The sequence below is a fragment of the Rhinatrema bivittatum genome, chromosome 8 (genome assembly GCF_901001135.1).
Source record: "Rhinatrema bivittatum chromosome 8, aRhiBiv1.1, whole genome shotgun sequence".
Lineage (NCBI taxonomy): Eukaryota > Metazoa > Chordata > Amphibia > Gymnophiona > Rhinatrematidae > Rhinatrema > Rhinatrema bivittatum.
Genome location: NC_042622.1, coordinates 69,550,757 through 69,563,539, shown reverse-complemented (window position 1 = coordinate 69,563,539; position 12,783 = coordinate 69,550,757). Strand labels below are relative to the sequence as shown.

Here is a 12,783-nt window from a genome sequence, read left to right as displayed (position 1 = left end):
CACATATGGGTGACGTCACTGATGGAGCCCTATTCCAGAAAAACTTCTGTCAAAGTTTCTAGAAACTTCTGACTGGCACAACGTGCCCACTGAGCATGCTCAGCATGCCATGATATTCTCAGCCACAGGGGTCTCCCTTCAGTCTCGTTTGTAGTAATGAGTCTCGTTTGTAGCAATGAGCGTTAGCCAAAAAATGAAATAATAAAACGTATCGGACCCAACTCCGCGGGGTGGCGGGTGGGTTTCGTGAGGACTACATCCTGCTGTCCTAGGATAACACCTATTACAAGGTAAGCAATTTTGCTTTATCCCAGGACAAGCAGGATGCTAGTCCTCACATATGGGTGATTAGCAAGCTACAGGCCAAGTCATATTTGTATTGGACCAAATACAATTTGTGCAACAGGCACAACAACTGGTGTACTGCTGGGAAAAATGAGGCAGCCTGAAATCATGAAAGGCTGGATGTGGAAGGAGTTGGATCATGCTGGAAACAAGTTCTTTAAGACAGATTGTCCATAGGCTGAATCTTGTCGTCCTTCCTTGTCGAGACAGTAGTGAGCCGCAAAGGTGTGAAGAGAACTCCATGTTGCTGCTTTACATATGTCAAGAATTGGCACTGAACGGTAGTGTGCTACTGAAGTTGACATTGCTCTTACTTAGTGAGCCTTTACTCACCCCTGGAGAGGAAGGCCTGCTTTTTTATAACAAAACTGTATACAATCTGCAAGCCAATTAGATAGAGTTTGCTTGCCCACCGCTTTTCCAGGTTGGATGAAAAGAAACAAAGAGCTGGGTGGATTTCCTATGGGCCGTAGTGCGATCTAAGTAGTACTCAAGCGCATGTTTACAGTCCAAGGTGTGTAAAGCCCTCTCTCCTTGATGAGAGTGTGGTTTTGGGAAGAAAGTAGGCAAGATGATGGATTGATTCAAGTGGAATTCCGTAACTACCTTAGGAAGAAATTTTGGGTGTGTACGGAGTACCACTCGATCATGTAGGAATTTTGTGTAGAGTGAGTATGTGACAAGTGCTTGTAACTTGCTAACCCTTCTCACAGATGTGATGGCTATTAAGAAAATAGTCTTCCAAGTGAGATATTTAACATCACAGGAATCCATGGGTTCAAAAGGAGAATGCATGAGCCTCGTTAAGACTACATTTAGGTCCCATTCTGTGACCGGTAGTTGGTGTGGGGGTTTAAGCTGAATTAAACCTCTCATAAACCTACTAACGAGGGGCTGCACTGATATTGATGCATCTCCGACAGTACTGTGATAAGCTGAGACTGCACTTAAATGTACTCTTACAGATGAGGTCTGGAGACCAGAGTCTGAGAGGTGCCATAGATAGTCTAATAAAGATGATGTAGTGCAGGAAAAAGGTCAATACCGTTTTGTGTACACCACATTGTGAACCTTTTCCACTTAGCACGATAGTTCTTTCGTGTGGAGGGTTTACGTGAAGCTACAAGCACTTGAGCGACATTAGTTGAAAGATTGAGAGGTTGTAGAATCAAGCTTTCAACATCCATGCTGTGAGACATAGGGATTGAAGGTTGGGATGACGCAACCTGCCCTGATCCTGAGTTATAAGAGTGGGTGCCATGCCCAGGCGAATTGGGTCTCTGATCGAGAGATCGAGGAGTATTGGAAACCATACTTGTCGAGGCCAATACGGGGCTATGAGTATCATGGACCCCTTGTCTGTTGTAGCTTCACTAGAGTTTTGGTTATGAGCGGTATCAGGGGATACGCGTATAGAAGGCCTGAGTTCCAGTGGCGAGCAAAGGCGTCCCTGGGTAAGCGGTTTTTCTGCTTGAACAGGGAGCAATAATTGCCCACTTTGTAATTCACTTGTGATGCAAAGAGGTCTACTGTTGGTTGGCCCCAATGTTGGAAGATCTTGGTCGCCACTTCTGGATCCAGAGACCACTCGTGAGGTTGGAATTGACGACTGAGGCGATCCGCCACTATATTGTGAATTCCTGCTAGATGAGTGGCCCGTAGAAGCATTGAGTGTGCTAGGGTCCAGTCCCAAATCTGTGCTGCTTCTTGACAAAGGACATACGAGCCCGTACCTCCCTGTTTGTTGATGTACCACATGGCTACTGTATTGTCTGTTTGTATCAGAACAGTCTTGTGGGAAAGGCAGTCCTTAAACGCATGCAGCGCATAACATATAGCTCGAAGCTCTAGGAAATTTATCTGAAACATAGCTTCGAGTTTTGTTCAAGGTCCTTGGGTCTGCAAATGGCCAATGTGTGCTCCCCACCCTAAGGTGGATGCATCTGTGGTTAACGTCACTTGCGTAATTGGTTGTTGGAAAGGTAGGCCAGTGAGCAAGTTGTCCATGTTTGTCCACCACAGGAACGAGGATCATAGTTGCTGAGTTACTTGAATTGGATAAGACAGTGGTTGAATGGCTTGTATCCATTGTCTTTTGAGTGTCCATCGAGTGAGTCTCATGGCTAATCTGGCCATAGGAGTGACGTGAACTGTGGAGGCCATATGACCCAACAGAGTGAGACACTGATGAGCTGTTATTTGTGTACTTGCGCGTAGAGAGCCTGCTATCGAGGCTAGTGTCAGTGCACGGTCTTTTGGAAGAAAAGCTTTTGCTGTTATGGTGTTTAATTCTGCTCCGATGAATTGTAACAGGTGAGATGGTGTGAAGTGGGATTTCTGGTAGTTGATGAGTAATCCCAAGGAATGGAGTAGAGTTATTGTGAGCTTGAGAGAATTGAGAGCTCCTTGTCTTGTTTGGCTTCTGATGAGCCAATCTTCCAGGTAAGGAAACACGTGCACTCCTTCCTTGTGCAAGTGGGCAGCTGCCACTGCCAGGCACTTTGTAAATACTCGAGGTGCTGAGGCAAGGCCGAATGGTAGCACTCTGTATTGGAAATGTTGACTTCCTACTAGGAATCGCAGGTACTTGCGATGAGGAGGGAATATTGATATGTGAGCGTAAGCGTCTTGAAGATCCAGAGAACAGAGCCAATCTCTTTTTTGAAGTAGAGGTAGCATGGTGCCCAATGACACCATCCTGAATTTTTCTTTTCTCAGGAATTTGTTGAGACTCCGGAGGTCCAATATGGGATGTAGGCCTCCTGTTTTCTTTGGAATGAGGAAATAATGGGAGTAGAATCCTCTGGCCTGCTGAGGCCGGGGAACTGGTTCCACGACCCTGGTTCTCAGAAGGGTGGATAATTCTGTTTGTAAGAGTGTGGATTGGTTGTTTACTGTCCAAGACGAGGTGGGTGGAGTATCGTTTGGTACAGTGAGAAAGTCCAAGTGGTACCCTTGAAGTGTGATGGAGAGTACCCATTGGTCTGTGGTAATGCGAGACCAATTGTGTTGGAAGAAAGTAATCCGACCTCCTACCGGCAAATTTGGGGTCGGATTGATAGACAGGCTGCTGTTCTCTGGTAGGCATCATAGTGGATAATACTTTAAAATCGTCGGCTCAGTGTGCTGCAGCAGTCAAAAAAAGCAAATAGAATGTTAGGAATTATTAGGAAAGGAATGGTTAATAGAACGGAAAATGTCATTATGCCTCTGTATCGCTCCATGGTGAGACCGCACCTTGAATACTGTGTACAATTCTGGTCGCCGCATCTCAAAAAAGATATAGTTGTGATGGAGAAGGTACAGAGAAGGGCAACCAAAATGATAAAAGGGAATGGAACAGCTACCCTATGAGGAAAGGCTGAAGAGGTTAGGGCTGTTCAGCTTGGAGAAGAGACGGCTGAGGGGGGATATGATAGAGGTCTTTAAGATCATGAGAGGTCTTGAACGAGTAGATGTGACTCGGTTATTTACACTTTCGAATAATAGAAGGACTAGGGGGCATTCCATAAAGTTAGCAAGTAACACATTTAAGACTAATCGGAGAAAATTCTTTTTCACTCAACGCACAATAAAGCTCTGGAATATGCCGCCAAAGGAGGTGATGATTAGTGCAGTTAGTGTAGCTGGGTTCAAAAAAGGTTTGGATAAGTTCTTGGAGAAGTCCATTAATGGCTATTAATCAATTATACTTAGGGAATAGCCACTGCTATTAATTGCATCAGTAGCATGGGTTCTTCTTAGTGTTTGGGTAATTGCCAGGTTCTTGTGGCCTGGTTTTGGCCTCTGTTGGAAACAGGATGCTGGGCTTGATGGACCCTTGGTCTGACCCAGCATGGCAATTTCTTATGTTCTTATGTAGTACTTCAAAACCCCGATATTGTTCCTGTTTGCGGAGGGGGTTGAGCTCTAGGCGCTCTTGGTTGTCTAGACTGTGCTCTTTGAGTTGGTCTAGATGAGCGACCACGGGCAGGAGGTGGATAATAACGCTTCGGCCTGTAGTATGGACGTTTGGAATCATTTCTTGGGAGTCTTCTTGATGGTGCTTGAGACTCCTGAGGTACAGAGGATAGTTGTCAGAGTTTCTGAGTGCTCCTTTAGCAAGGAAACAGCTTCCTTAACCTTGTCTCCTACGCAAGGGAGATCAGCTAGTTTCTCTTGTATTTCTGGTCTCAGGTCTGAGGCCTTGAGCCAGGCCCATCTTCGAGCACTTATACCTGTGGCCGACAGTCTTGATGCAATCTCAAAACAGTTGTACACTGCACGAACTCCGTGTTTGCCTGCCTCTAGGCCTTTATGTATTATAGAAGAGAAAGAATCCTGGACCTGCTGGGGGAGAGTTTCAGAAAGTTCTTGTATCTGTTTCCATAAGTTATGCTGATATTGCGTCATATATAATTGGTAGGACGCAATCCTAGAAACTAACATAGATCCCTGAAACATCTTCCTGCCTATGTTGTCCAAGAAACTATTGTCTTTGCCTGGTGGAGATGAAGAATGAGTCTTTATTCTTTTTGATTTCTTTTGTGCTGACTAAACTACTACTGACTGGTGAGGTAGTTGAGTCCTCTGGAAGCCTGGGATGTGTTGGACCAGATATGTTGCGTCGGTCCTCTTATTTATTGGAGGTATGGAGCAGGGATGCTCCCATAACCTGTGTAACAATTCCACGAGTACTTCGTGAATTGGTATTGCTAACACCTCCTTAGGTGGATCCACGAACTGCAGCACTTTCAGGGTTTTTTGTCTGGTGTCCTCCTCAGATTGCAGCTGAAAGGGAATGGTGTCAGCCATATCCTTGACAAAATTGGAGAAGGATAGGTCCTCAGGAGGGGATTTTCTTCTTTCCTCTGGAGGAGATGGTTCTGAGAGGAGGTAGCAGTGTTAGGATCATACCATGTATCAGGAGTATGCGGTCGAAGAGGTGTAGATGGCATGGGCATCTTTGGTATCCATGGCATCGATGGTTGTTCCCTGGGTTTCGATGGGAACAATGGGGAAATCGGTGGAAATGGACGTGGAACCCCTGATGGACCGGGAGTGGATCTGGAATCGGAGATTCTTCTGTAAAATCCTCTCCCCTCAGTGTTGGCATCGGCACTTCTTGAGGTTTCATCGGGATGGAACCGATGAGAGTATCTAATTTTGCTAAAATCGGCGTAAAAAAAGATATCGGGCATCGGCATCGATGGAACAGGCGATGGAGTCAGTGGCATCAGTAATGGCATCGATGGAACCGGCGGTGGAATCGGTAACAACATCGGTACTGGCATCGATGGAACCAGTACTGGCAATGGCGCTGGCCTCAATGGCAAACTCGGTGCTGGCATTGGAGGCATGTCGAGGAGTGCATACCTAACCGCCTGGCGGATATACCTGTCCAGTTCCACCCGCATAGCTGATGAGACCAGAGCAGCTATGGGGGGAGGCAGTGAAGGCAATACCGGTACCTCCGCAGGGCTCTGTGGAGGTACGGTTCCCAGCACCGATATCGGTGGGGATCGCCTCGGGGTGGAAGGTGTCGGCATTGCATCGTCTCTCCAAGGCTTCTTTGGTGCTGATTCAGGATCCATCGATGGACCACCGGTTATCGGATCGGTCTCGGGATCATGAGGCCTCCGATGTCGATGCCGATGCTTCTGCTTGGTGCCCTTTTCGATGACCGATGTCGATTTTATTGAAGCCTTTGAAAGGGTTGGCGACGGCCGATCTCCCACTTCATCTGGTCTTCGTTTTTTTTGAGGACGACCTTACGTATCGCTCCAGCCGGAGACGACTGCGTGGACGTCAATGTCAATGGCATTAGTTGTAAATGGAACAGGTGCTCCATTTTCTCCATCCAGAGTCTTCTGCCTTTCGGCGTCATCTCAGCACACTTCGAGCACATCAAAACGTCGTGTCTCTTGCCGAGACCAAGTACACATTCTAAGTGTGGGTCCGTAATGGACATGGTACGGCAACAAATCAGGCATTTCTTAAAGCCCGTAGCCATTGTGAAAGTCGGACAGCCGTCGATGACTTTTAAACTAATATATATGGTACGGAACCGACGAAAAACACAGAAAAACTTACCGCGATGGTAAAAAAACGGGAGACCCCCTGCGTTGTCAAGTTTTTCGGATTTTTAACAAACTTTTTTAGATGGTGAAAAATCACCACACAGGACTCCTAATAACCATGAGGCTAATGGCATCGTGGAAAAAAGAAGACTGAAGGGAGACCCCCTGTGGCTGAGAATATCATAGCATGCCGAGCATGCTCAGGGGGCACACTGTGCCAGTCAAAAGTTTCTAGAAACTTTGACAGAAGTTTTTCCGGAAAAGGGCTCCGTCAGTGACGTCACCCATATGTGAGGACTAGCATCCTGCTTGTCCTGGGATAATGTATATGATTTCCTCTGTACTGCTGTGTTTGGTCCCTTGTTAATCATATTAGATGTGATTAATAAAAATTTAAATGGAAAAAAAAATCCAGTTACACTAACAGCTTTTACCACATCCTTTGGCAATGAATTCAGTTTAATTATTTGTTGAATAAACATATTTTATATTTATTTTAAATATACTACTTAGTAACATCATTGCATGTCCCTTAGTCTTTGTACTTTTTGAAAGAGTAAACAACCAATTTGCGTTCACCCATTTCATTCCACTCATGATTTTATATATCTCTATAATATCTCCCCTCCGTTGTCTCTTCTCCTTCCATACCTCAAGGTCTCCATTCTGAAGTGAGACACTTTCAAGAACTCACTGACCCTTTTCAGATCCAGGATGGGATGGAAGGACCCCCTCCTTCTTGATAACCACAAAATAAATGGAATAGCAGCCCAAAGTCTTCCTGACATTTTGGGACCGGAATTACTCCCTTCAAGTCAAGGAGTCTCTCCAGGGTTGATCTTACAGCTTCCCCTTCCCATTGTTACAGATCCAGCTGCTCTGCAGCCTCCCATCCACCAAAGGATTCCGGTGAGCATACTTCCCTGGCTGGCCAAACTCCTCTCACCTGCCTGCACCACACCCAGACTCCAGCAATACTTAATGCTGGAGTCTGCCCCTTGCCTCAGTGCTTCGGCATTGAGTTCTGGTTGGCTCCTTGCTCTAGTCACTTCTGCTTTGAGGGCCTTCTCAGCCTTCTCCTATTCTGTCCGTTGGCCTTCAGAGCTGCTAACCTTAGTATAGCCTTAGTTTTAGCCATAGTTGCATTAGCCATAGCCTTAGCCATAGCCTCAGTCATAGTTGCCTTAGCCTCACTCTGGTAGCTTCTCTGGCTCTCCGCTTTAACCTTGCTCTGTGACCTTAAGGCCTTCTGGCTCTGTCCTTGCCTTGAGGCCTTCGGGACTATCTTGCTTGTTCCTAAGTTCCAGTTCACTCTTACCTACACTCAGCTCCAATCTGTTCCTGAGTTCCAGCTTCAGCCATAGCCGCAACCTTGTCTTCAGCTTCAGCCACGGCCACAGGCTTGTCTTCAGCTTCAGCCATGGCCAAGCCATTCCAGTCCAAACCTTACTCCAGCCTCACTGGACCACCCAAGTCTAGCCCTAACCTCGTCAAGCCATCCTGCGCCACTCTGGAGATGGTGTCCACCACGCTCCTGCTGCAATGGAGCCCTAACACTTGTCAGGCCAACAAGAGAAAAACATAAAACGTAAATAGTACAAAAGAATTACAGGGCATAACAATGTTGAACAATTTCTAGGACCCACTAATCCAAAGTGATTTTGCCCTATTTCTGGTAAAAATGAGAAAGACATGCTGGCTATCTTTGGAACTGGAGATAAGGCCCAAAAGTCTACATTGTGTTTCTGAAGGAACCAGGTCCTGAGGACCCCTCTTTACCTTAGAGTGAGAGGACTGGTTTCTAGAAAAATCTCTTGAAATCCCAGAACCTACTGCAGGCTGAAAATCTTTGAGACAGCATCTTGACCTTGTCCTCCAGGAGCCTGGGCACCTTGGAGTCCCCCCCCCCCCCCCCCACAGGCTTTTGCCATTTTCTCCAATTCCTCTCCAAACAGAAGCATCTCCTTGAAGAGAAGCTTCAACAAGTTAGACTTTTAAATGGAATCCACTGACCAATTCTGCATTCAGAAAAGCCTTCTAGCCATTACTATAGATGCTACTCTGGAAGACAAGCAGATCAAACTGAAGCAGGCATCTGCCAAATATACCGCTCCTGGTTCCAATTAGACAGAATCATCCCCCAAGTCCTCCTGAGCATTCTGCACAAGATGTAAATCAGATCTTATCACAATACAACAGCATGCAGAAATTTGAAGAGCCATGCTAATCGCCTAAAAGGCCTATCTTCCTGTCCTGAGAATCCTTAAGAAATGCACCACGCTCAACAAGAATTGTGATTCTCTTAGTCATTGAGTAGACGAAAGCACCTACTCTGGGAAAACAAACCCTCTCCTCAACTTGAAGATTCAAAGGGAATAGCTTGGCCAGCAAGAAGGCACCCTTACAATTTGCCTCTGGAGTCATCCATTCCAAATCACTTAAATCCTGCACCGCTTGAAGAAGAGTGAAAAAATTAGAAGACCTCATTATGCAATCATAATAGGGTCTTCCTTGGAAGAGGGAGTCTCCACTTTCTTATCTTTTGTAATATGCAAGGTGCTCAGAGACTGTTAAATCAAAGTTTCTAATTCTTCTTTGTGGAAGAGATGCAGCACGGAGGTATCAGCTAAACTCTAACGAGGGACCTCACCCTCTTCCAGATCCTCATCACTATTTCCCTGGAGCACCTTATTAAAGCCCTGAATGTAATCCCCTGATGCATACAAATCATCCTCTTCCAGTCTCCTTTTGTCACCCACCCTGGTCCTCTTCCTGCTTCCAGAACCTGAAGAGCCCAAGGGTAAAGGAGAAGTGGGAGTTGGCCCCAAACAAAACACCTGCAAGCCCTTAAAATATTCTTAAGAAATAAGGGCCTAGGGCAAAGAAGAAAGTTGCACTAATAAAACCAAGGGTCCCACTGGAATATCTTGAATCACCACATTTTTATTCCAGGCCCCCCTCCCTTGCGGGTATATATTTATGGCTAGAGCACTCCTACTGTGAACTGCTGCACACTCCCTACAAAGCTTAGTCATGCTGCCTGCCTGTATTTTCTAGAAAGTCCAGGTTGAGCACTGCACTTTTTTGCCGAGCTCAGCTTTAAGCACCATTTTTCCCCCTCACAGCACTAAAAACTTCCAAAGCCTGCATATCTCACCCCTAAATAGTAGATACTGGCTCTTCTGAGCCCAAAACACTGTAATCCTGCTGGCATGGTTAGCCGCTGTTGAAACAGCAATGGCTGATCCTTTCCATTTTTTTTAAGCTTTATGACACGGCTACCTGGCCAGCACAAAGCATTAAAGGCACAGTAAAGTAATAAGCCATAAGTGGATCTATGGGGAAGGACACCGAAGAGGGGGATAAGAAGAGGGGGGAGGGGAAGAAGGAAGCAAAAGAAGAAACCACAAAGGCTCTCCTGGAAGGCCCCCCCCCCCCCTCCCCAGGTCCTGAACCACTTAACAGTGGGAAGGAGCACCTGGCTTTCACCACTGGAGCCACGGAAGTTTCTTCCGATCTAAAAAAATTCTCCAATTTACAGCAAGGACCCCACTCGGCTGAGGGAGTGAGAGCAAGATTTTCACACCTCAGGAGCCTCAGCAAAATTTAATTTCCTTTTTAGCTTACCAGGCTGCAGTCCAACCACAGGATGCTTGCCTACCATCTGCTGGAGACAGAGAGTACGGGCAGGCTGGTGTCAGTACAGATACATATAAGGAGTGACATCAGTGAGCCTGTTGATCTCTGTCTCTGTCTGCTGATAGATGAGCCTAATCCACTGGTCTGGTCTGGTGTGAATGGATGAAGAGGAATGCCCATTATTTATTCTTGTTTTAGGTTTATGGGTGATTCTTAAATGTAGGACCCATCTAGTTAATGCTGCCCTTAAAACAATTAACCTTTCTGTTTCAATTTGTCATTGAATAATCAGTTTTATTTTTAATGTTATAATCATTTTGTTGTGTAGGTTATTCATCTATACATTATTCAGCCTGGGTTTATTATTTTGTGGGATTGTAGTTTCTTTCTCTATTTAAAAACTATTTGTAGGTATTCTGGATTGGTATGGATTATTTTTTTATCCTAAGTTGGTCTTAAGTTGCTTTGATGATTTTGATTGCTTTTCTTGTATTACTTTATATTATTTGTTTTGTTAGTCAATACCATTATAATATCTATATTGCTATATTTTGTTATTTGACATTGAGCCATTGTAAACCAGCTTCAAGCATATTTCATAAATGAAGTTATAAATCTAAATAAAAAAATAAGAATTTTCTAAAAATTATTTTTCTTTTATTAGTTTAACAACACTGGCTAGAAAGGATTTTTGAAAATTTCTGACCAGGAAAAGCCTTATTGTGGCACAGAAAGATAAATCAACTTGGTCAATAACATATTGATATTTTATAAACAAGTATTCTTCCATGTGAGCTAGTTCCCCAGTGAATAATCCCTGATTTCTTGGGTTTTTATTAAGATCTGTAATCATGTTCCAATAAATCCATTCTATGCATGAATAACCAAACTCCAAGAGGAGTTTACCTTCAAAAATGGCAATTTTTCAGCCAATTGTGTTCCAATTAACCATGCTGCAGATTTCTCATGTTACTTCCTCCCCCGTCCTGTTACCTGTTCTTCTGTCTTGAGATCTCCAAATTCTTCCAGGAAGGAAATCTCTGAAGGGAACTGCATCGGCTCCAAGAAATTCAGCAAACTGAAAAGTTCCTCCACAGAGTTTTGCAGCGGTGTCCCTGTCAGTAGAACCTTGTGTTCCTGTGATAGATCAGGACAAAAATGCATCAGCACAATAAGAACAATTTTTGCATTGTATATCCAAGGCTCTATTGTCTTCTCTGCATGGATAGGAGAAAGTGTTTGGGAACTAGGAATATCATGGGAAATTTCTGCCAGTTGGGCCTAGACGCACTTTAATAGGAAACCATTTTTCATCCAGCAGTGACATAATTAATCATATTCACTGTGCTATTATATCATTTATCCTTATGTTGCATATTCTGCATCTTTCAGTCAGAAGACTGTAGAATGATATTAAGGAATGCAGTCTGATTTTGGAAGGATGGAGGTCTGCAATTTAGAATCACTAACACGCTGGCAGAAGAGGCACATGCTAAGCTAATGCTATCTTCATTTATTTTCTTGATTTATATTCCATTTTCTGGCACTTCAAAGCGGATTACATTCAGATACTGTAGCTTTTTCCTTATTCCCAAAGGACTTACTAAGTTTTTGCATCTGAGACTTCAGGACATCTGTTGGAAATGGAAGTGTGAACCTCAGATATACAGCATGATATTTGTACCATACTACTGGCCAGTACATGATGTCTGGTTACAGAACTCCATTTTCTGTTTGCTGTTCTGCAAAGCTTCTTTTGGAGCTAGGGTTGCCATTTCATCCAGATCAACCTGAAAAAGCTGACCCAGTCCTGGGTTTTGCCCAACTGAATGCACAGAATTGCAATTCTGAATTCCTTAAGAAAATCAGAATTTCAAGCAATGGGGAAAAAGACTACTGGATCAACCTCTTCAAGTGAGATTTATTTATTTAAAAGTATTAAGTTCAGATGGCAACCCTGTGTAGAGGCCTTTTATATTTTCAGTGTCCCACCTCTCTGTCCATGGAAATAATACTCTGGCTTGCTATCACAATGATGGAGAGGAGAACAAGCTCCATAATTTTGTTGCTAACAAACTTTGTGAACATCACAAAATTATCCGTGTTATATTTGCAGGGCTGGAAAATTATTAGCAGGTACACTTGTTGGTCAATTCATTTCGGCATTACATGCATATCTCACGAATGGAAAGTGCATGCGTATGTAGTTCGGCAACAGAGCTATGTATGTACTATCTGTTGTGTGTGCGTACTCTCGATTCTTGAGATACGTGTGTACCGCCAAAACAAATCAAACAAATTGACCAACGATTGCACATCTCTAACAATTATTACATAGTTTTCAAAAGGAAGATGTATACCCATCATATATAGACTTCTTTTATATGTCTTAAGCATATATTTTTGATATTTTGTAATTTATTTTTAACCACTTTAAAAATGCCTCAAATATAATCCTATAGTTAACTGTACTTACTAGACTATAAAAAAATTTTTTTCTAGATTTAAGAATACATTTATCCTTGGATCAGCTGGGTTCTCCACAGGTTGTGATCCCTTCCCATTGGCTAAAAAATGTTCCAAAGGTGATGAAGCATAAGAACGCGCAACAATCCTTCCCTTTAGATGTCCTTCAACAATTATCATTTCTGCCCTCTGATTCTACAAGCTTTTTCTATCCTTAACAGTCCTTTGCATAATTCTCTGTAAAGCCTTCTCAGTGCTTACACAATGATATCAG

At 43.9% G+C, this 12,783-nt stretch overlaps 1 protein-coding gene across 4 annotated transcripts in view; it reads right to left on the bottom strand.

Moving 5' to 3' along the window:
• Positions 1 to 12,783, bottom strand: part of CHD6 (chromodomain helicase DNA binding protein 6) — a 586,770-nt gene that overhangs the window by 280,562 nt on the left and 293,425 nt on the right. For all 4 annotated transcript variants that reach the window (XM_029614845.1, XM_029614844.1, XM_029614846.1 and 1 more), the window contains one exon: positions 11,037 to 11,180. In XM_029614845.1, coding sequence (XP_029470705.1) covers positions 11,037 to 11,180 — 144 coding nt within the window. The remainder of the gene's footprint in view (positions 1 to 11,036; positions 11,181 to 12,783) is intronic.